This window comes from Nycticebus coucang, chromosome 20 (assembly GCF_027406575.1).
Source record: "Nycticebus coucang isolate mNycCou1 chromosome 20, mNycCou1.pri, whole genome shotgun sequence".
NCBI classification, from domain to species: domain Eukaryota; kingdom Metazoa; phylum Chordata; class Mammalia; order Primates; family Lorisidae; genus Nycticebus; species Nycticebus coucang.
The window spans coordinates 60,747,939-60,771,670 of record NC_069799.1 but is presented as its reverse complement, the minus strand read 5'-3'; the positions used below and the strand labels follow the sequence as shown (position 1 = coordinate 60,771,670).

The 23,732-nt window shown below is 40.4% G+C and overlaps 2 protein-coding genes across 4 annotated transcripts in view; both read right to left on the bottom strand.

Annotated features, from left to right (window-relative positions):
- The window catches only part of USP6NL (USP6 N-terminal like), a 176,790-nt gene that overhangs the window by 77,341 nt on the left and 75,717 nt on the right, over positions 1-23,732 (bottom strand). For all 3 annotated transcript variants that reach the window (XM_053572719.1, XM_053572718.1, XM_053572720.1), the window contains exons 3-4: positions 8,793-8,860; positions 918-1,000 (exon numbers count right to left, since the gene is read on the bottom strand). In XM_053572719.1, coding sequence (XP_053428694.1) covers positions 918-1,000; positions 8,793-8,860 — 151 coding nt within the window. The remainder of the gene's footprint in view (positions 1-917; positions 1,001-8,792; positions 8,861-23,732) is intronic.
- On the bottom strand, positions 15,142-16,019 carry LOC128572681 (transcription factor BTF3). The gene has a single exon (XM_053572721.1). It carries the CDS (start codon positions 15,910-15,912, stop codon positions 15,424-15,426), a length of 489 nt encoding a protein of 162 aa, XP_053428696.1. The 5' UTR covers positions 15,913-16,019; the 3' UTR covers positions 15,142-15,423.

Genomic DNA, 23,732 nt, shown 5'->3' with positions numbered 1-23,732 from the left:
TTACTTTCAGAAAAATATGATACAACAAAATAAATTCTAAATAAATTAATAAACACACACACACACACACACACAAAACCCTAGAAACCGAACAGGAGAAAAAAAAAAAGTCTCAGTCCTTTAAATTACTACCACGTACTATACAAGAAGTTACATTTTCTCTTCAAAATTTAATCAGATTATGAAATAAAAATTCGGGGCTTTCTTCCTACTTGTAATAAAGGAAACTGGAAAAGAGTACATTTGAATGAAAATGTAGTTAATTCCCAACTTGTATGGAACCAAACAAAATATAGTGATGAATAAAAGTCTGCAGCCTGTGGGGATCTGATTAAACAACACAGAACTGGAACAGACAGATTCACATCATCTACGAGATGTTTTTGAGAGTCAAGATCATTTTAACGGCTTTGAGGTTTGTTTCACAGTGGTGTAGACCTCTCTCAACCCTTTACATAACATACACAGGATAAATGGAATTAATTTTGAGAAGCATTATCATGAACACATTTACAAACATAAGGAAAATAAATGGCTTTTCCTCTCAATGCTCATTTTTAGGCTACATAACACTAAAGTTCTAATTGCTAATTATTTTTTAAATGCATTGGTGCAGAATGAAATGTTTTATATATATTTTTAAATACAAATTATCCATTTGCATTTAATTCTGCTAAATTATTAATACAAATCATTTACTGCATTTAATGTTCTTACTAAAAGACAAAGAATATTCAAAATTTGTATTCTTAAATTTTAATCATAGAGGTTTAAAATGCCAGGAATTTACTACCAAAAAGCATATCGTAGGACTACTCCTGAAACCTTATGCAGAGCAATTCTATTAAAAATAAATAAAAGCAATATCACTGAAACACTGTAACTTTAAAAATCAGCTTTCAATCTGTGTGACTTACTGTAAAAAGCCAAATCTATCTGTGACTTTGTAAACAAGGTAATCAGCATCTTCCCAAGGTTCAATCTCTGCACCTTCTCGCCCCTAAAACAAGGGACAAAAAGGCACATTAGAGGTAACTTATAAAACTAAACAGTTGTTCACAATGAAAGGACAACAAACAGGAGCTTTAAAAACTGTATTATTAACAGTGAGAGCTGGAAATGAGGCTTTATCAGCTTTATTTACCATTTTTCCCTTTAAAGAAAACGATGGTGGCAATACAGTCACTCTTCCCTACTGTGACCAGTGTCGGCACTGAGGGGTATGATCTGACTAGGGTTCCTGAGGGGACAGGCTGGGGAGGAGCAAAGGAAGATGAGAAAGCCACTCAAGAAGGAACTGCTGAACCTCAAAGTTTTAGACTAAAATACGTCTTAGAAAAAAATATTTCTTGGCTTTTCAGCCAAACTTCTCCAATAAGCAGGCTACGCACACACCTTGTCTCTCTGCTTCTTTACTTCCAGTTACATCAACCCCAAAGCTACTCTTCTCCAGGTCAGAAATGAAATCAGCATGCCCACTCCCTCTCCGGCCTCCCCACCCCTCCAGTGCAGGGCAGCTCTTCACTGCTCTTCTCACGCCAGGGATGGTCTACTTCTAGACTGTTAGTTAGCACTGATGGGTGTGGAAACCCCAAAGGTAACTACACCGAGCCTCAGATTTTAGACTCAAATCCATGGCCGTGCCGTGGACACCTCCATCTGAGAGTATTTCACAACCATATGCCCATGTGTTCTCCTCCGGGGGTCTGGGAGCGCCAAGTGGACGGCACCGCCACACTCTTGTCTGTGTTAGGGTTCCCCCAGTCCTGGCCTGATGCCCCGCCTATGTTAACTGTAGGGAAACGCGCGCAGACACCAATGAATGACAGTCTATTGGTTAGGAATTAGTTAAGGAGTTAAATAAGTTCACTGGGTTCTTCACAGAATACAGTAAAACCTAACCATAATAATGGGATACAGTGTCTGATGTTCTAAACACCAACATGAAAATGAGTTCTGGGAACATAACTGTTGAGTTGCACAGTAGGACCCATGGAGGCAGGGTGCAGCCCAGATGGCTTTCTATAATTTCATGTTCCTGTTATTCTCACAAATAATAAAAAATAACAGATATGTAATTACACACAAGTGACACAAATGTAAAACACAATATTTATAAATCACTGCTAGAACTCAGTATAGACCTCAGGAGGTAAAATAATAAATTGGAGCACGTGTAAATCATTAAAAACTGTGATTTTTCTAGAATATCACAGAGCAGACTCCATATTAACAAAGATAAAATGCTAATGGAAATTACATACAAATGTATAAATGCAAACTCTAAGATCCACAGCAAATTTATTTTATTTTTTTTTTTACTTGAAGAGGAGAAATTATTCAATCTGTTTAATTACAATCACAGACCAGTGAGTACCTTATGAAATATTTTGCTACGTATTACCAATATTAAATACTTTCCTTTTCTTTTCTTTTTTTTTTTTGTTTTTTTTTTTTTTTATTGTTGGGGATTCATTGAGGGTACAATAAGCCAGGTTACACTCACTGCAATTGTTAGGTAAAGTCCCTCTTGCAATCATGTCTTGCCCCCATAAAGTGTGACACACACCAAGGCCCCGCTCACCTCCCTCCTTCCCTCTTTCTGTTCTCCCCCATAACCATAACTGTCATTAATTTTCCTCATATCAAAATTGAGTACATAGGATTCATACTTCTCCATTCTTGTGATGCTTTACTAAGAATAATGTCTTCCACGTCCATCCAGGTTAATACGAAGGATGTAAAGTCTCCATTTTTTTTAATGGCTGAATAGTATTCCATGGTATACATATACCACAGCTTGTTAATCCATTCCTGGGTTGGTGGGCATTTAGGCTGTTTCCACATTTTGGCGATTGTAAATTGAGCTGCAATAAACAGTCTAGTACAAGTGTCCTTATGATAAAAGGATTTCTTTCCTTCTGGGTAGATGCCCAGTAATGGGATTGCAGGATCAAATGGGAGGTCTAGCTTGAGTGCTTTGAGGTTTCTCCATACTTCCTTCCAGAAAGGTTGTACTAGTTTGCAGTCCCACCAGCAGTGTGAAAGTGTTCCCTTCTCTCCACATCCACGCCAGCATCTGCAGTTTTGAGATTTTGTGATGTGGGCCATTCTCACTGGGGTTAGATGATATCTCAGGGTTGTTTTGATTTGCATTTCTCTAATATATAGAGATGATGAACATTTTTTCATGTGTTTGTTAGCCATTCGTCTGTCGTCTTTAGAGAAAGTTCTATTCATGTCTCTTGCCCATTGATATAAGGGATTGTTGGCTTTTTTCATGTGGATTAATTTGAGTTCTCTATAGATCCTAGTTATCAAGCTTTTGTCTGACTGAAAATATGCAAATATCCTTTCCCATTGTGTAGGTTGTCTCTTTGCTTTGGTTATTGTCTCCTTAGCTATACAGAAGCTTTTCAGTTTAATGAAGTCCCATTTGTTTATTTTTGTTGTTGTTGCAATTGCCATGGCAGTCTTCTTCATGAAGTCTTTCCCCAGGCCAATATCTTCCAGTGTTTTTCCTATGCTTTCTTGGAGGATTTTTATTGTTTCATGCCTTAAGTTTAAGTCCTTTATCCATCTTGAATCAATTTTTGTGAGTGGGGAAAGGTGTGGGTCCAGTTTCAGTCTTTTACATGTAGACATCCAGTTCTCCCAACACCATTTATTGAATAGGGAGTCTTTCCCCCAAGGTATGTTCTTGTTTGGTTTATCAAAGATTAGGTGGTTGTAAAATGTTAGTTTCATTTCTTGGTTTTCAATTCGATTCCAAGTGTCTGTGTCTCTGTTTTTGTGCCAGTACCATGCTGTCTTGACCACTATGGCTTTGTAGTACAGACTAAAATCTGGTATGCTGATGCCCCCAGCTTTATTTTTGTTACAGAGAACTGCCTTAGCTATACGGGGTTTTTTCCGGTTCCATACAAAACGCAGAATCATTTTTTCCAAATCTTGAAAGTACGATGTAGGTACTTTGATAGGAATGGCATTGAACAGGTAGATTGCTTTGGGAAGTATAGAAATTTTAACAATGTTCATTCTTCCCATCCATGAGCATGGTATGTTCTTCCATTTGTTAATATCCTCTGCTATTTCCTTTCTGAGGAGTTCATAGTTTTCTTTATAGAGGTCCTTCACCTCCTTCGTTAGGTATATTCCTAGGTATTTCATTTTCTTTGAAACTATGGTGAAGGGAGTTGTGTCCTTAATTAGCTTCTCATCTTGACTGTTATTGGTGTATACAAAGGCTACTGACTTGTGGACATTGATTTTATATCCTGAAACATTACTGTATTTTTTGATGACTTCTAGGAGTCTTGTGGTTGAGTCTTTGGGGTTCTCTAAGTATAAGATCATGTCGTCAGCAAAGAGGGAGAGTTTGACCTCCTCTGCTCCCATTTGGATTCCCTTTATTTCCTTGTCTTGCCTAATTGTATTGGCTAGAACTTCCAGCACTACGTTGAATAGTAAAGGTGACAGAGGACAACCTTGTCTGGTTCCAGTTCTAAGAGGAAAAGCTTTCAGTTTTACTCCATTCAGTAAAATATTGGCTGTGGGTTTGTCATAGATAGCTTCAATCAGTTTTAGAAATGTGCCACCTATGCCTATACTCTTCAGTGTTCTAATTAGAAAAGGATGCTGGATTTTATCAAATGCTTTTTCTGCATCTATTGAGAGGATCATGTGATCTTTATTTTTGCCTCTGTTAATATGGTGGATAACGTTTATAGACTTGCGTATGTTAAACCAGCCTTGCATCCCTGGGATGAAGCCTACTTGATCATGATGAATGACTTTTTTGATGATAAGCTGTAATCTATTGGCTAGGATTTTGTTGAGAATTTTTGCGTCTATGTTCATGAGTGAGATTGGTCTGAAATTCTCCTTTTTGTTTGGGTCTTTTCCTGGTTTTGGTATCAGGGTGATGTTTGCTTCATAGAATGTGTTGGGGAAGATTCCTTCTTCCTCAATTTTTTGGAATAATTTCTGCAGTACAGGAATAAGCTCTTCCTTGAAGGTTTGACAGAATTCTGGAGTGAAGCCATCTGGACCAGGGCATTTTTTGGTTGGAAGCTTTTTTATTGTTTCTTTGATCTCAGTGCTTGAAATTGGTCTGTTCAGGAGCTCTATTTCTTCCTGGCTGAGTCTAGGGAGAGGGTGTGACTCCAAATATTGATCCATTTCTTTCACATTGTCAAATTTCTGGGCATAGAGTTTCTGGTAGTATTCAGAGATGATCTCTTGTATCTCTGTGGGATCAGTTGTTATTTCCCCTTTATCATTTCTGATTGAGGTTACTAGAGATTTTACTTTTCTATTCCTCGTTAGTCTGGCCAATGGTTTATCTATTTTATTTATTTTTTCAAAAAACCAACTCCTTGTTTCATTAATTTTCTGAATGATTCTTTTGTTTTCAATTTCATTGATCTCTGATTTGATTTTGGATATTTCTTTTCTTCTACTGAGTTTAGGCTTACATTGTTCTTCTTTTTCCAATTCCATAAGATCTCTTGCGAGATTGTTGATGTGCTCTCTTTCTGTTTTTCAAATGTAGGCATCTAAAGCGATGAATTTTCCTCTCAAAACTGCTTTTGCAGTATCCCACAGGTTTTGGTAGCTTGTGTCTTCATTGTTGTTATGCTCAAGGAAGTTAATGATTTCCTGTTTTATTTCTTCCTTCAACCATCTGTTATTCAACAGAAGATTGTTTAGTTTCCATGCCTTTGGGTGGGGTCGAGCATTTTTGTTAGAGTTGAGTTCCACCTTTAGTGCCTTATGGTCTGAGAAGATACAAGGTAAAATTTCAATTCTTTTGATTCTGTTGACATTTGTTTTGTGTCCCAGGATATGATCAATTTTGGAGAATGTTCCATGCGGTGATGAAAAGAATGTATATTCTTTATCTTTGGGAAGGAGTGTTCTATATGCGTCTGTCAAGCACAGTTGTTCTAGGGTCTCATTTAAGTCTCTTATATCCTTGTTTAATTTCTGTGTAGAGGATCTGTCCAGCTCTGTAAGAGGAGTGTTAAGGTCCCCTGTTATTATGGTATTATCAGATATCATATTGCTCAGACTGAGTAAGGTCTGCTTCAAGAATCTGGGAGCATTTAAATTGGGTGCATAGATATTTAGAATTGAGATGTCTTCTTGTTGTATTTTTCCCTTGACCAATATAAAGTGACCATCTTTGTCTTTTTTGACTTTAGTTGCTTTAAATCCGCATGTATCTGAAAATAAGATTGCAACTCCTCTTTTCTTCTGAATTCCATTTGCCTGAAAAATTGTCTTCCAACCCTTGACTCAGAGCTTTAATTTGTCTTTTGAAGCCAGGTGTGTTTCTTGCAGACAGCAAATGGATGGCTTGTGTTTTTTTTTTTTTTTTTGGCCGGGGCTGGGCTTGAACCCGCCACCTCCGGCATATGGGACCGGCGCCCTACACGTTGAGCCACAGGCGCCGCCCTGGCTTGTGTTTTTTAATCCAGTCAACCAATCTATGTCTCTTCAGTGGGGAATTCAAGCCATTAACATTTATTGAGATAATTGATAAGTGTGGTAGTATTCTATTCGTCTTATTTGGTGAGAGTCCATTGCTTAGTTTTATCTTTTGCATCAGTGTGGAGGTTAGGTTCTGTCCTTTAATTTCTGAGTTCTTACTTTGCTGCTGATCCATTGTGGTGGTCAGTGTGCAGAACAGGTTGAAGTATTTCCTGTAGAGCTGGCCTTGTTGTGGTGAATTTCCTCAATGTTTGTATATCTGTAAATGATTTGATTTCTCCATCAATTTTGAAGCTTAGCTTAGCAGGGTACAGAATTCTGGGCTGGAAATTGTTCTGTTTAAGTAGATTAAAGGTAGATGACCATTGTCTTCTTGCTTGAAAAGTTTCATTAGAGAAGTCTGCGGTCAATCTGATGGATTTGCCCCTGTAGGTCAACTGGCGCTTACTCCTGGCAGCTTGCAGAATCTTTTCTTTTGTCTTGACTTTGGACAGGTTCAATCACAATGTGTCTTGGAGAAGCTCGGTTAGAGTTGAGGCGACCTGGGGTCCGATAGCCCTCTGAAAGCAGTGTGTCAGAATCTTTGGTGATATTTGGGAAATTTTCTTTTATAATATTCTCTAGTATGGCTTCCATTCCTCTGGGGCATTCTTCTTCCCCTTCTGGAATTCCTATAACTCGTATGTTGGAACGCTTCATAAAGTCCCATAATTCTGACAGTGAACGTTCTGCTTTCTCTCTCTTCTTTTCTGCCTCTTTTACTATCTGAGTTATCTCAAAAACTTTGTCTTCTACCTCTGAAATTCTTTCTTCTGCATGGTCTAACCTGTTGCTGATACTTTCCATTGCATCTTTAAGTTCCCTGATTGACTGTTTCATTTCCTTCAGCTCTGCTATATCCTTTTTATATTCTTCATATCGTTCATCTCTGATTTGATTCTGTTTTTGGATTTCCTTTTGGTTATTTTCCACTTTATTAGCAGTTTCCTTCATTGTTTCCATCATTTCTTCCATTGTTTTCAACATGTGTATTCTAAATCCCTTTCTGTCATTCCTAACATTTCTGTATAGGTGGAATCCTCTGCAGTAGCTACCTCATGGTCCCTTGGCGGGGTTGTTCTGGACTGGTTCTTCATGTTGCCTGGAGTTTTCTGCTGATTCTTCCTCATGGGTGATTTCTTTTATCTGTTTCCTTGCCCTAATTTTCCTTTCACTTCCTCTTGCTCTTTAAGTTCTTGTGCCTGTGGAAGTTGCGGGCGGGTTTAGACGGATTGAACACATGCGACCACTTGCCGGTTTTCCACTGTTTTAGTCCTCCTCTTGGGGTCCAGAAGTGCCACAACAAATTTATAATAGCACACATAAATTATGAATATAGTGGATATTTCATTCTGTATACTCATTTATTCAAGTATTTACTGAGGACCTAGTGAGACAGGAATTGTTCTAGGTGTTTAAGATACAAGAATAAACTAAATAAAAGAAATCCTGCCTGCAACGTAGAATTTGCATCCTCAGAGACAGCACAGGCAACATACAAAATACACAAAATATACGTTGATGTAATAAGTGTTATGGTGAAAAATAAAGGGGATATGGAGTACGGGGGTGGGAGGGAGCACATTAAGCAGGGAAGGAGGTCAGAGAAGACCCCACTAACACCACAGCATCTGGGAAAGGATCTGAAAGAGCTGAGACAGCGCGGCAGAAGGGTGCCCAGGGTAGCAGCGTCACAGGCGGAGGAGGCAGGAGGGTGCCTGGGACACCAGCGTCACGGGCACAGGAGGCAGGAGGGTGCCTGGGACACCAGCGTCACAGGCAGAGGAGACAGGAGGGTGCCCAGGGTACCAGCGTCACAGGCGGAGGAGGCAGGAGGGTGCCCAGGGTACCAGCGTCACAGGCGGAAGAGGCAGGAGGGTGCCTGGGACACCAGCGTCACGGGCGGAGGAGGCAGGAGGGTGCCTGGGACACCAGCGTCACGGGCGGAGGAGGCAGGAGGGTGCCTGGGACACCAGCGTCATGGGCAGAGGAGGCAGGAGGGTGCCCGGGACACCAGCATCACAGGCAAAGGAGGCAGCCAGGACAAAGGCAAGAGCAAGCCAGGCGTGTGGAAGAAATAGCAGGAGACGGGAGTGGGGAGGAGGGAGAGAGAATCTGGAGATGAAGTCAGATGACCTCTATGTTCCCAACAAGTAAATAAAGTGCCTCTGTAATTTAAGCACCCCCAAAACAAACCCATTTCTATTTATATGGTTTTTCCAATAAAACTGACTCAAAGAGTCAATGTGGCTACTTACTCTGTCATACTTAGCAACGATTTCCGCTCGCTCCTGAGCAAGTTTCAGTGCTACATCCTGTTCTGAATCTGGAGAGATCAAATTTAGGAGAGTTATTCAAAGAAGCATGAAGTTAATCATTATAAAACCAACCCAAATAAAAATAAAAACACGAATACTGTTTAAAATGACAAATCAATAAAATCGACTAAATGTAAAAGGATAAGTATCTATAACTATACCTTTCAAACAGCAACATATATGATATTCAAAAGAAAGCAAATTTACTAACAGCAATAAGCTCAGGGACATGACAAATCCTCTCTCTCAAGAACCAATTTTGAATCAAAAATTTCACAGAAATGGAGACTGGGGACTGAAAAAGAAACTGAAACTGAAAGGTCCAGGTTTTCAAGCGAAACCCCCTTGGGTAGAGAAGGGAAGAACATTCAAAAACGCTTTTACAAACTAAGGGAATTTGGAGCTCCATAAAATAATCTAGCATTCGATATATGTCGGGGGTTAAAAAAATATTTATCTTACATGATGAAAATAATCATGTCTTCTTTTAGCCTTTCAGGTCCCTCTATCAACTGCCTCGACTACTGTAGCACCCTCCTAACAAGTTACTGTGACTCAGCTTTACAACACACGTGTGTACAGAAAACACCGAGAGACAAACGCACGCCTGCACCCTCCTTCCTTATTAGCACTAGGTGTCTTTCAAAAACAAAAATCTAATAATAGTAGTACAGATCAGAGCATGAAATATTAATAGTATAAATATGATTACATAATCCAAGGACGGTTAAAAAAAAGGCCAATGATAGACTGTATATAAAAAGGATCTCTGACAATTAAGGTTATGGGGGGGGGGGGAAGCAGAAAGAGGGAAGGAGGGAGGTTGGTGGGGCCTTAGCGTGTGTCACACTTTATGGGGGCAAGACATGATTGCAAGACGGACTTTACCTAACAATTGTAATCAGTGTAACTGGCTTATTGTACCCTCAATGAATCCCCAGCAAAAAAAAAAAAAAAAAAGGATCTCTGATCAAGAAGAAAAAAACAGCATTTCAACAGAAAATTAAACAAAGGTTATGAGAGAGAACTCACAAGAGGAGCAGCAGAAGCAACAGCCACACGGCGCTCACCGAGTGCCCAGCAGAATGGGGCGCTGCGGGCAGCAGATCCTGTGTGAGCACTTCTCTCCACCTCACCACACAGAACTCTCACCACACCCCAGTAGGTACCACCAGTAATGCTTTAATCCTTATTAAGTCATAACTGTATACATTGATGGGTTACAATGTGATGATTTCATATACAGTGTGGAATGCTTAAATCAAACTGGTTAACATAACCATCACCTAATTACTTATTTTTTGTGGGAAGACATTTCTAAAATACTCTTAGTTGTTTTGCAATGTACCCTTGCAGCTCGAAACCGGCCACATGCACTGCGGCCGATGGGTTTGAACCCAGCCCGGGCCAAACAACGACTACCGCAACGAAAAATAGCCGGATGTTGTGGCAGGCGCCTATTCTCCCAGCTACTCGGGAGGCTGAGGCAAGAGAATCACTTAAGCCCAAGAGTTTAAGGTTGCTGTGAGCTGTGATGCCACAGCACTCTACCAAGGGCAACATAGACAAACTCTGTCTCAAAAAAAAAAAAAAAAAAAGGAATGTACCCTTGCATTGTGCACACTAGGTGAGATCCCACCAAATACCCTCCCTCCACTTGCCCTCCCCCCACCCATCCCCATCCTCTCCCCTCCTTTCAGGACTATTTTTGTGTTTTATCATTCATATGCATGTGTAAGTGACTATATATTGGTTTCATAATAGTATTGAGTAAAAAGTCATTTTATGACAAAGACATTTACACCAGAATGTTTACTGCGGCCAAATTCATAATTGCCAAATCATAGAAGCAGCCCAAATGCTCAAAACCCATAAACAGATTAACAAATTGTGGTATATGTATACTATGGAATACTATGCAGCCATAAAAAGATGAGGACTTTACATTTTTTATGTTTACATGGATGGAGCCAGAACATATTCTTCTTAGTAAAGCATCTCAAGAATGGGGGGAAAAAAGTATCCAATGTACTCAATACTATTAGGCTCAGAGATTTTAAATAACTTGTCCAAGGTCACAAAGCTGGTAAATAGCAAAGTTAGAATTTAAATCCAAATGTTTTTGACTCAATAGCCCATAATTTTAACCACTACTTTATAAAAAATGATTACTAAAGACACGAAAAAGGATTTCTGGTTAAAGACAGCAGACGGAGCATACTTTCACATTCATTTCTCCTAGAACCCTGCTAAAATGAAAATATAGGAGTTCTTGAAATCCTATCCCTCAGAGGCCCAGCAAATGGTGGTTCCTAAGAGGTCAGGATGGGGTAAAAACCTAGGAAGGGATTAAAGGAAGTCAACTCCCTGTGAGGTGAGGGGATGTGGCAGAGGTCGGTACAGGGTGGAAAACCAAACGCTCGTTCCTCAAAGCAGGAAACCAGTGGAAACCCATAACAGTAAAGCAGCAGCAGCAGCCACACAGCAGTCACCCAGCACTGTGGAGGGCAGTGGGGTGTGGATACCTCGCCAGAGTGGGCAGTGAGCAGGGAGGAACACAGGAGTCTGCTCTTTAAAACGAGACTTACAGAGTGCTGATCTTTAAGCCAAATGTAGCTCTAATAAAAGTAAAATCTAAATTCGAAAACCAAGACATAGGAAAAAACCAACCTCATTAGTAACTAAAAAAATACGAGTCTTTAAATATCACTTTGGAAGGCAGTACATGTACTCCCTAACAATGAGGGAGCAGGGAGAGGGGAGGAGGAAAAGGGGTGGGGTCACAGTGAATGACACACCTCTTGGGGGCAGGAAACAAGAGGGACTTTACCTAAGAATGCAATCAGTGTAACCTAATTCTTTTTTTTTTGAAACAGAGTCTGACTATTGCCCTCGGTAGAGTGATGTGGCATCACAGCTCACAGCAACCTTGAACTCTTGGGCTTAAGTGATTCTCTCGCCTCAGCCTCCCAAGTAACTGGGAGAACAGGCACCCGCCACAATGCCCAGCTATTTTTTTGTTGCAGCTGTCATTGTTGTTTAGCAGGCTCAGGCTGGGTTTGAACCCGAGCCTGCCAGCCTCAGTGTATGGGCCGGCACTGTAACCACTGTGATGTATGTGTGTGTGTGTTTTTTTTATATATATATAAAATAATATATATATTATTATGATATATTATGATACATATATATATATCATTTTGTATTTCATACTAACCAAAAATGCACAACATTGCTCAACAATGACAACAACTTGGAGAAACCTGCAGCTCATCACAGGAGGGTAAACACACATTCACATAAAAGCTTTCGGGCAGTAACTTGACAACATGCATCAAAAATCTTAAAAATGGGTATATCTTCTCCCCAGCAATTCTACCTCTAAGGATTTATGCCAATGAGATAATCAAACAAGCATGAAGTTGTTTACAGTAATAAAAGTAGCAAAGTGGAAATTTGTAAATTTTTGTTTTTTATTTATTTATTTTTTTAATTGAGGTTTTTTGGCCAGGGCTGGGTTTGAACCCACCATCTGCGGCATATGGGGCCGGCACCCTACTCCTTGAACCACAGGTGCCGCCTGGAAATTTGTAAATTTTCAAAAGTTTATTTGTCTGATATGGGGATCATTGATGCTAAAAAAAGGAAAAAAAAAAGTTTATTTGGGGAAAAGTATGTCACCACTTTTTTCAAGGGACCTCTGAGACTCGCCTAATGCACAAAGCAGGTGCCCCAGGCTTTGGTGATGCCCTCAGTGACTGCCCCCTGGGAATGAGGACTGGCAGGCCCATCTTAGTGCTGTCCTGCCTTAATCCCTACCCCACCAACTAAATGGCACACTTGGGGTGAGGAGGACTGCCCAGCGGGCCAGGCAGCCCAGGTACAACAGGATTTGGAAAGTAACCTAGAGTAACTGAAGGCTAATGACCATACTGTTAACTGTCCATCACAGTGGTTCCACGGTGACTTCTGAACCACAGGAAGGGCCTCACCCAGACAGTGTAAAATGGGACCCCAGAACAAAACCACAGCCTTTTTGTCACCACGAGGGCCGTTTCTTGTCTATGGCCAATGCATCTTGCTCTGTAACCTGTATCTTGCGGTTGCTCTGTACATTTATCTTTCTTTTCCTCAATAATCTTTGTTTCACACTGGCTTGCTTTTGGAGGGTCTGGTCATTCTTCTGAACCTCAACAAATAAGCTTTCCTTTGGGGGAAGTATGAATAAATAAGCAAACAGAATGAGTCAATAAAACAGAAGTACAAATCACTTCTGTGGATTTTCACAATGAATTAATGCAAACAGAAGCTGGAGCTAATCTACTCAACTATGTGCATATTTGTTACCATATGTGAAACTCAGGAGACTCTGTCAGCTCCTTCCCCCCTTCTCCTGCCCAGTTTTAAAACTTTACATTCATAGTGCTACTATAGAGCAAGGAAAGAACATTAATAGAAATTAAATTCAAAGTGGAGAACTTGACTACTTATTAAACTCTATTATCAGAGCTGCTAAACATGAATTTCTTTGGTGATCAGTCCAAATTCAATAGACGAATCCCTCCTTATAAGGCAGTTTACACTAGCCCTTTATTCTTGCTGCCAGTCCCAGGAGTCTCAACTGCATCTCCAAGGTAACCAGAAAAGTTTAAAAGTGTAAGGCAAGAACTGGATGTGGTATGGAGCTGGGAAGTGAAGATGCAGCGAGGACCAAGAAAATGTCCCAGTAGCGTGTGGCCTCACAGACACAGGTGACCCTTTAGGTCCCCAAGTATGGCCTCTCAATAGAATCCAAACTTCACAGAACAAATCTCTTTATTTGAAAGGATTTGTTCTGTAAAATATGGATTCAGCCAAAAGGCCATGCTCAAGCATCCTGAAGGCCGCCTGTGGCCCCAGGGTCTCAGGTTCCGTACCCTTGAATGGGACACGGATGATGATAGACTTAAACATGATCAGAACAGTTGCTTCTAAATCAAATGAGTTCTAAATCTCTAACATCCATCCTTGGGGAGAAAAATTTATAATATTAACAAATGTATTCTAAAAAGAGTAGATATAAAGTCAGACTAATTTCATAAAATATAGCCGAATTTGTGGGGGGGGGGGGTTGTTTTTGTTTTTGTTTTTTTAGTCATAGTCTTACTCTGTCCCCCTGAGTAGAGTGCCATGGCATCATCACAGCTCACAGCAACCTCAAACTCCTGGGCTCAGGTGATCCTCCTGCCTCAGCCTCCTGAGTAGCTGGGACTACAGGTGTCCACCACAATGCCCAGCTAGTTTTTCTATTTTTAGTAGAGACACAATCTCACTCTTGTTCAGGCTGGTCTTGAACTCCTGGGCTCAAGGCATCCTCCTGCCTTGGCCTTCCAGAGTGCTAGGATTACTGGCGTGAACCACTGCACTTGGCCCCAAATTTGCTTCTTAGAAGAGACTAAACGGAAGGGCCAATCTTTCAATACTGAGTTTAGAGACAGTATTTAATAATCTGTACTTCAAGGCAATCATATATAGAGTAAGAAGTACTATCCTCACACAGAATTTGCTAAAATTATGCTTCAGACTACCTGATCCGTAGTTGAGTAGTTTACTAAGAGTTACACTAGAATACTTCCTTTGGTTTTATTCTCATTGCTTATTTTAAAATTCCATTGAAAGAACAAAGAGTTTGTCCCCAAACCACAAACGATGTCAACAGCTGTCTTATGTCTGTGTACAAGTGTGAACAAAGTTCCAGGCTACTATTAAACATTAACAGCTGTGTTAGTCGGTACTTACACCACATCATTATCAAATAAAAATTTAAACAGTGCATTATTCCAATAATTCACTAAATCTTCATGCTCTCCTTGCAGGACAAACCCATGATTAACAGAAGCTTACTTGGAAAATTTTGGCTGAAATACAATATTACTTGTTGCCAAAATATCATGGTAACTAAAGATTAATTCTACATGATTTTTAAAATAAATGTAACCAAAGAAAAAGCTCCTATCATTAAAAATAAAAGAGTGCACAGAAATATGTGGGTCAATACTTTAAATATCAAGCCTCTTATTTTAGCAAAATATTAGTTTTCTTAATTGTATTTTCAAGCCAAATTAAGTTATTTGTATTGACTTTACATTTAACATAACCAAGTTTCAAAGTGAAAGAGGCATATTTCAGGCAGAAAGGGTAAGAAGATGTTTGGATACTCAAGCATACAGGAAATACTCAAGTATACAGGAAAATATCTCTGGGCACAAACTTACAGAAGAAAACGGCAACTAGAGTATTTTAAGAAGTATTTTTTTTTTTTTTTTTTTTTTTTTTACTAGGCAAAGAACTTTATTAACCTTTCTTTCAAACTTTATTCCCAGGCTTCTTCAGCTTAATTAGCTGCAAAGAATGAATTATGTATAAGCAAAAACTGAAAAGAGCTGCAATGTCCAAGGGCTTGGGCTTAAAAATATTAGAGATCTAGATTTTATTAGATCCATAAACAAAAACAATTTTAAAAAGCAGTCATAATATAAAATAGCAGCTCCCAGTAACTTCTTCAAGTTTCATCTTCAGAAGTTGACTCAATTCAGTTTGCCTCATTCTTGGAAGCCTCGTCAAAATTCTCCACAAGATCTGGAACTTCATCATCATCATCCTCTCCAGTAGCAAGTGGTGCTTTTCCATCCACAGATTGTTTAGGCAGAGCTTCAGCCAGCCTCCTCAAGCTTGTCAGACTGTCTGCACCAAGCTGGTTTAAGATGCTGGGTAGCATTTCTGTCAGCTGCTTTGTCTCAGCATGGCCTGTAATGGTGAAAGTGTTTGCTGCCAGAGATGCCTGAACTTTAGGGTTGTTAAAGTGGATCACTGTTCCTTGGTTTGTAAACATATTCACCTCTTCAATACCAGAGATATTGTTTACCCCTAACTTCTTTAAGGAGAATTGAAGTTTTTTATCATCTGCTGTAGCTGTTCTATGAACCACCTTCTTCTTTCTGCGAGCAGTTCCTTTCCCACCAATGCGCACTTGTGCCTGTAGTTTGGCAAGTTTCTCTTGGTTCATGATAGTTTCTTTCATCTTGTCGGAGCGTAAAGGGGGCCGCGCGGGGGACTAGGGTTGGTGCCCAGGGGGTCTTGGGTGGACCAGCTGAGTTTAAGCGCACACACGCGGAGACGCAAGATGGCCTTTAAGAAGTATTTTAAACACTGACAATTACATAATTTTAATCCATTTAAATTTAAATTCCCAAGAACTTTGAAGAATCAAATATCCTCCTAAATTATATTCTTTGAAGGCAAGCATTTTATCTTGGTGTCAATTAACAACAAATTGTAAGGAGAAATTCATATAAAGCTACCAAAGTTTGATTTTAATCCAATAAAACAAATTCAGAGCAGACCATTTTTCCTAGTTTACATTTTGACTTTTGAGTATCAACATCATCAATGACAATGTTAAAAGTACCTTACCCTTTCTTAGACAATCAGTTTGGCCTTGGAAATTAACTAAAACTTCCGTCCTCATAGAGTAACTTATCTATTCCAAGATTTCATTATTATTTAACAGTTTTCGAACACACCAGGAGCCTTAGACAATACCTCACACATTCTGCAACTAACTGAAACAAAGAAAGCACAAGGCCGCCCTACTTTAAACTATTTATGAACCGAGAACAAGACAGAAGTTTCAGATGCATTCAGTCTTTTTCCAAGGAGGGAAAGAGACCTTGCTGTGATCACATGGACATGGAACAAAGATGATGTTTGTTGAGGGTGAAACATGTCTTTCAGGCTACATCCCAGCTATGAGCCACACCAGCCTACACCCAGCATTCCACCTAACAACAAACAGGGGCTTTAAACAGCAGCTTCATAACATGCTTAATCTTGTGCTCCAAAATTAGCCACTTTCTCAGTACGTTTAATAAAACTTATCAAGGAAAACGTTTTTAAAACATTAAAGCTAAGTAGGAATGCTCTTTTCATACATTGTATATCTTAACGTGGTTTTTCACAGTAATTTTTAACATGAAACCTGCAGCCCCTATTTCAGACAGTTGGCAAATACTACAGTAGAGGTTTGAGACTTTTTTTTTTTTTTTTTGTAGAGACAGAGTCTCACTTGGTCGCCCTCGGTAGAGTGCCGTGGCATCACAACTCACAGCAACTCCAGCTCCTGGGCCCAGGCGATTGTCCTGCCTCAGCCTCCCGAGCAGCTGGGACTACAGGCACCGGCCACAACGCCCGGCTATTTTCTGGTTGCAGTTCAGCCGGACATTTTTAACACACTGCATAGGAACCAGTGAAGTGAATGTTTCATGAGACACTGCGTTTAAGTACTGTGAGATATCAATGTCAAAGTGTTTTACTTATTCCTTTCTTACTTTCCATGTTTCCCTCTTTCTTTTAAATGAATAAGGACCTAGAATTTGAAAACCACATTGCAAAAGCACCAGCCCTGTCAGAGGCACACCTGTGAGCATTAATTACTCTCAGCTGGACACTAATGAATTAAGTGCATGCTCACCTAACCCCAACTGTAACATTCAACTAAAGCAAAATATCTCAGAAGTTTAGAAAGAGGGAGAAATTTCAAGTCATACCAGATGAGAATCAGACTGGCATCAAATATTTTCCAAGTTCTGAGGAAAAAATTACCATCGATTTGGAATTCCATACCAAGCATGAAGAAAAATAAAGACATTTTTAGATATCACCAGGTATGGTAAGAGGAAGATGTCCCCTAAAGATGTCCACATCCTAATGCCTGGAACATGTAAAAGCTAACTCACAGGCAAGAGGGATTTGCAGCTGCAGTTCAGTTAAGGATCTTGAGATGGGGAGATTATCCCGGATCATGCAAGGGGCCCGATGTCATAAAAGGGATCCTTATCAGAGGGAGCAAAAAGGTCAAAGGAGGAAGCAGGAGGAGTGATGGTGGACAGGTCGCCAGCTGAGGAAAGCAGGCGGCCGCAAGAAGCAAGAAGGGGCCAGGGAATGGATGTTCCCCCTGGAGGCTCCAGAAGGAACCAGCTTGCTGACATGCTGACTTCAGCCAGTGGAAGCAATCTCAGGTCTCTGACTGCGGAATGACAGGAGAACAAACGCGTGCTGTGTAAGCCACCAAGTCTGTCAGCATAGCAGGAATACACAAGGATTCTAAGCTTGCTGCCTATGCAATGTTTCGTTGAAAAAGAATTTGACAGTGTACTAAGAAAAACAAAACAACCACAAAAAGAGCTGACAAACACCCTTTCCTTGACCAAAATTTAGTCAGATCCTGAGCCCTCATCCGACCAGGCCTCAGCCTGGGCCCTGTCCTGTCTTCAGCCTGCCTAGCCCAGCTGCAGCAACAGTCCTCCCACCCAATATCAAGTCACCCTTGACATACGAGCAGATAGATTCCTCACTCCCACCCCTGATAACTGATCACCCTGGTATGTCTTCCACAAGAATTCTGTTGACATCAGTTCAGCAGGAATCCCCTACCCTCTAGTCTAGACCCGCCTACCCACAGCCTCCTGCCTCTGCCAGGCCCTGGGCTCTCATTTCCACCTGTCACTCTGTCCTCTGAGTTGAGCCTGATCCCTCCCTCCTACTGTGATAGTCTCCATTCCTACTGCAACAGGCCTAAAGAAGGTCTTCTTTACCTTTTTAACAAGTGTCAGAATAATTTTCTTTGATAGAATAAAAAAGAGGCAGACACAGAAACCATGAAATCACGGCAGACCAAAATTAGACATTTTCAAAATTAGACAACCAGTCTCCATTAGAATGCAATACCATTAGAATAGGGAATGCCAGGTGTTGTCAAGAAAGCAGGTTCCATGCAACACGTAGATTGGCTATTATCAGTGATACAGTAAAAGCTTACATACTGAGACACCAAAGAGAGGGTCAGGGAACTATTTAAAATCTCAGGGCAAGGAAAGAACAGAGTGAGAAAAGCCATGGTCCAAATGTGTAGTAAATGCAAAGGGGTATGGCTGTGACCTTAAGGATATAAGAGAAAAGTGAATTCACTTGCCCTTACATCTACAACATTAGGATAATAGGAGACTGAAGTAAATTATAAACGACATTATTATGACTATATAAGCATTTTATTGGCTACTAATGTTTGGAATTAACCATAGACAATGTCCAAAAGTGATCTCTGACCCCCATGCATATAACCCACTCCAAACACCCTTCTTAGAAGCAATCATTGTTGTCTCCAAAAAATACTCTCTGCATTACACAGGACTCTGCATGTACTCATGCACATGTGCACATATTTAATCTCCTTTTTCTATAAATTAATTCTACGCCTTCTCTTTTTCACTTACCATTACATCTTAGAGACTGTACAATACTAAGGACTACAGGCCTACCCAGTGCTGTGCTCACAAAGGTTTCAGAACCGTCCTAGCATTAGAGGCAGAGGCGGGGAGGCCTGGTTTGAGGCTCCAGCCGATTCCCATGCTGCGAACCCTCCTGCTACAGTGGCCAGTCTCCACGGTGCAATGAAATGTCACTGGATGGAGAGCTCAGGCTGGCTCCGGCACACCAGTGCATTTACCACACCCTTAAAGCATCCCAAAGGTATTGATAAATTTATTCAATTCCTCTCTTAGGAATCTGAACTAGAAAAAACTGAGAGAATGAATCAATTTGCAACAGAAGTTAAAGATAATTTTTATATATATCTGTAAAACATCATGAGGTTGAGAACTTAATAGACAATGATGACCAAAGCAAATTGAAAAAATGAGAAAGCAGAAACTACCGGTGAGCAGAGAAAAAGTAGCTGATGTAAAGAAAACAGTCCCTGAGAGGCCCAGGAAGACAACATCACCAAGATACCTTCTGGCCCAAGACAGAGCAGCCAGTCCTGCAGCCGCTGCCTGCTTCGGGACAGGCTGCTCTGGGACTTTTTTTTCTAAAACAGTGTGGATGGGTCATTTGCATTTTACCTTGAGTTTCTGAATTCCACCTCATCTCTCACCCCCAGTGAATGGTGTCTCTCAGGAATGGTTTTACTTATTTGTGATCACTTTCCTACTGTACCACGGGCTAAGATATATCAAGAATACAAGTTGTTTTGGGGCGGCGCCTGTGGCTCAAGGAGTAGGGCGCCGGTCCCATATGCTGGAGGTGGCGGGTTCAAACCTAGCCCCGGCCAAAATCCAAAAAAAGAATACAAGTTGTTTTAAATGTTAAGATCTTAATAAACACCACTACTACATGTAAAAGTTTTAGTATTTATTTTGCCATGCTGTAAATCCAAAGCATGGAAGGACACCCGGAGAAAGCAGACAGAGGCAGACCAACATCGCAGCTAGGACTAACACAGAGTAAAGGAAGGAGCTCCACAACGGGCCTTGGAATCCCTCTATTCTGATGGGTCATACTGGGCAACTACAGGCCACACACACCTGATACCTGCAATAGCTAGTCTGGAAACAGCATCCTGAAATAGCCTAAGCTAAGGTACCAGCAGGTGGTCTTGTGAGAAGACCTGCTCCAGTTTCCCTGCCCCCACTTCTACTGGGAGATCATCTATGAGCCTGAAAAGAAAACAGCTCAGAACAATCTGAGCTGCATGTGTAGGGCTGAGAGATGGAAGTACAGAACTTCAGCCACAGGGACAACCCCCTAGTCACGCCTTGGGGCAAGTGATTGAAGGTATTTTGTTCCTGACTAGCAGCCTCACCCACAATCTACAAGTGCCAGGAACCTGTGATAAAAGGAACATAGTATAGCAAATCAATGGCTTATACTATTTTAATGTAAATTCTTGGTAATAATTCAGAAACTGCCTCTTTTTTTCCCCCCATAAAACCCATTTATAACTGCTGCTAATGGGAGTGTTTGCTCAGGGCAACCTGAATGTATGCTTTCGTGTGGTCAACCTCAAGCTTGGAGCTTGAATAAGTTTCTACTTCATTTTTTCAGAATCTCGTTGTTTAAGGTTGATAACCCAACCCTAAGTACTATGCTCTAGCCCAGTCCCTCATACACCTCACTAAATTAATCCCACATTAAATAAGTGTCTTTTCAAAAAGTACACAACCTCAAAACTCCATTTACCTCCTCCTCCTCCTGTCTCCTGCTAACATAATAATCTCTGAAAAATCATTTGGCTTCCTTCCCTCCTTCTTCTATTCACTTGGGAACAACAACAAAAGATCTTGATCATAGCTGCAATTATAAAAATGGTATAAACAACTGGGGAAAAGGAGAACAAAAGAAAGCGATATAAATGGAAGAACCAGTGCCATGAACCCAAAGTCCTATTAACACCCAGATTTCTTCTTCAAAAGAGCCACGTGAACTGCTGTATACATCTTCACATTCCTCTAGTTTAATATGCAATGTCTGATGTGTTTAAAAGAAGCCTAAATGTTCTTCGATTTTCAATTAACATCATAAATGACCTATACTTTTCCATTGAAAATATTTCTTATGCTACCATCAGCATTATTATCTTATTTCCACTATATAATGCTTTAAGTTAATAGTTTTAAAATGTTTTATGAGATTTGCAGAGTAAGTTTCTTCAAACTCTTCTATAGAAAGAAGCCTAATAGCCAATAGAGTGGGGTGAGTGGCTGGGAAGGATGCAGGAAGGTCCTGCTAGCCTGGCCTCCCCTTTCCCTCTGTGGCCTTTTTCATCTGCAAATAAAAAGATCAACAGTGTACAATTGGTAGGTCATTTTGTTTCTTTGTAAACTCATATTTTTGAGATCATTAGGAACAGGACACATTGCCAATAGGTTAAACACAGAGCATCTGCCATCAGATACATATTTAACATTTCTATAACTAATAAAATATTTAACTTATGGTTGTAACAACAAGTCCTGGGTGGGCGTCTATGACTTGCTTCCTAATTTCTAGAAAGATGAGAAACAAAATAAATTATAAAGTTCCAGAAACAACTGACAAGAATTCATTATAATAGAGGAATTATTTTGTCAAATTTAATCAGAAATCGAATTATACACTGCTTGAATAATCTCTGCCTTACCACTGCCCATTACCACCAAGTTGGAAGTGGCCTCTGCGTCTTCTGACCTACGGCCTTTCCACGTGAGGTCCTGTAACATCTCACTGACCCCGTGTCTCTTCTATTAAGCTGCAGTCTCCATGGACAGAGGACGGTGTCTCATCCAGCTCGGCACTTCTATTATCTACCACAGCACCTAGCACATAGTAGGTCCTCACTAAATATTTCTCAAAATGCATTTTAAAATTACTCAAAATTGATTATGAAAGTTAGTTATTCAATCAAGTAAAGACCCAATATATCAAATTATTATGTTTAAAATTAACTTATAACCTATTGTCCGGATACACCTTCACTGCAAAAACTATACTTTTGCTAAAGATTCTTCGCTTTCTCTTACATATATTTCTTCCATTTTTTCATTCTATCTCAAAGTAGAATTTAAAATTTTATTAAAATTCAGATAAGAGAAGTCACCATCTAGTTCTTTAACTTAGCACTTCTGATTATTTACAAGTCGTCCATATGCGTTTTAAATTCTGGAGGGGCTCTGATCCAAGTGAAGGACACCAGAGTCCTGGCTGACGTGGTTGTGTTCTCTTCACTCCCAATCTACTCGCAGAACTCCACCAGCTCACTCTTTACTGACAGCTTCTGAAAGGTTCTGTTCACCTGGCTGTGTGTGCCCCCACAGGTTACTTCCTGTCCACGTGCCAGAACTTCAGCTAGAGCAACAGTTTGAACTCTCCACTCGCCCCCTCTACTCGCCAGGGGCAGGGCTTTTAGGGTCAAGAATCCTGAAAAAAGCAACTGAGCAAGGTGAACTGGCTCCTGCTGCCTCCAGCTCCCGGTCCCTGGGCGCACCTGCTGTCAGACCTGCTTTCCAAGCAGGAAGGTGCCTGCCCGGAGGGGAGGCCCAGGGTTGTGTGGCTGTGTTAGTCACCCAGTGGGTACATGTACTCAAGCAGCCTTTTCACTTCAGAGCTAATAATGTCCTGTCCTCCAATCAGGCACGAGAGGAGCCAGCGTGAGGCCATCTGTCAGTCTCCTGTATCTGACTTCTCTAGGAAAAGAACCAGCATCACCATGACTTCCTGGAACACCCCCAAATCAGATAACTCCTACATTATGTGCAAAATGATTCACAGAGAAAAAGGATATGAAGTGATGTAACAATATTTAAATACCATTACTACTGAAGAGAAACATAATTACTAGCTGTTGAATATGAATGTAATTCCCACATTTGGGGACAGGGTTGAATGACAAAATTGCCAACAACAGATACTTAGAACCAAGACAAACATATATATGAGTCATTTTACTCGAGTAAAACCCGCCTACAGTTGCTGACAAATTCAAGATTATACTTTAGCTGCTTTTCCAGCAAGCAGTATGATTGTTTTAACAGATAAGACTGTTTTAACAACTCCTTGTTTGTGGACATTTTATAAACTGTTCATTGAGAGTTTACTACCTGCCAAACACTGTGAGGGGCATTTAACATGCATAATCTCACTTAATCCCTACAATGACCTGTGTTAGTTTATGACTATCTCCAATTCACAACTGAGAGAGGAGGGATGGAGAGGTTAAGTAACCTAGGGCCCATGGGAAGTCAGAGGCACTGCACCTTTTAAAGTCAGGTTGTCCAATTCCAGAGGCACGTTTCTAACTCACAGGCCCTTCTGGGAGCAGATGATCTGACCACATTTCTGCTTGTCTCTATTAGTCCCTACAACTCTTTCCTTAGAAATAATCTATGTGATTCCTGTGAATTCTTAACAATTGCATTTTCTGTATTCCAGTAGTCTTCTAATCTTGTCACATGAAATTGTCAATTATTTGTGCAAAACGAAGATGAACCGTATTCTGAAGACTATAAGAACAATTTATATGAAATATTC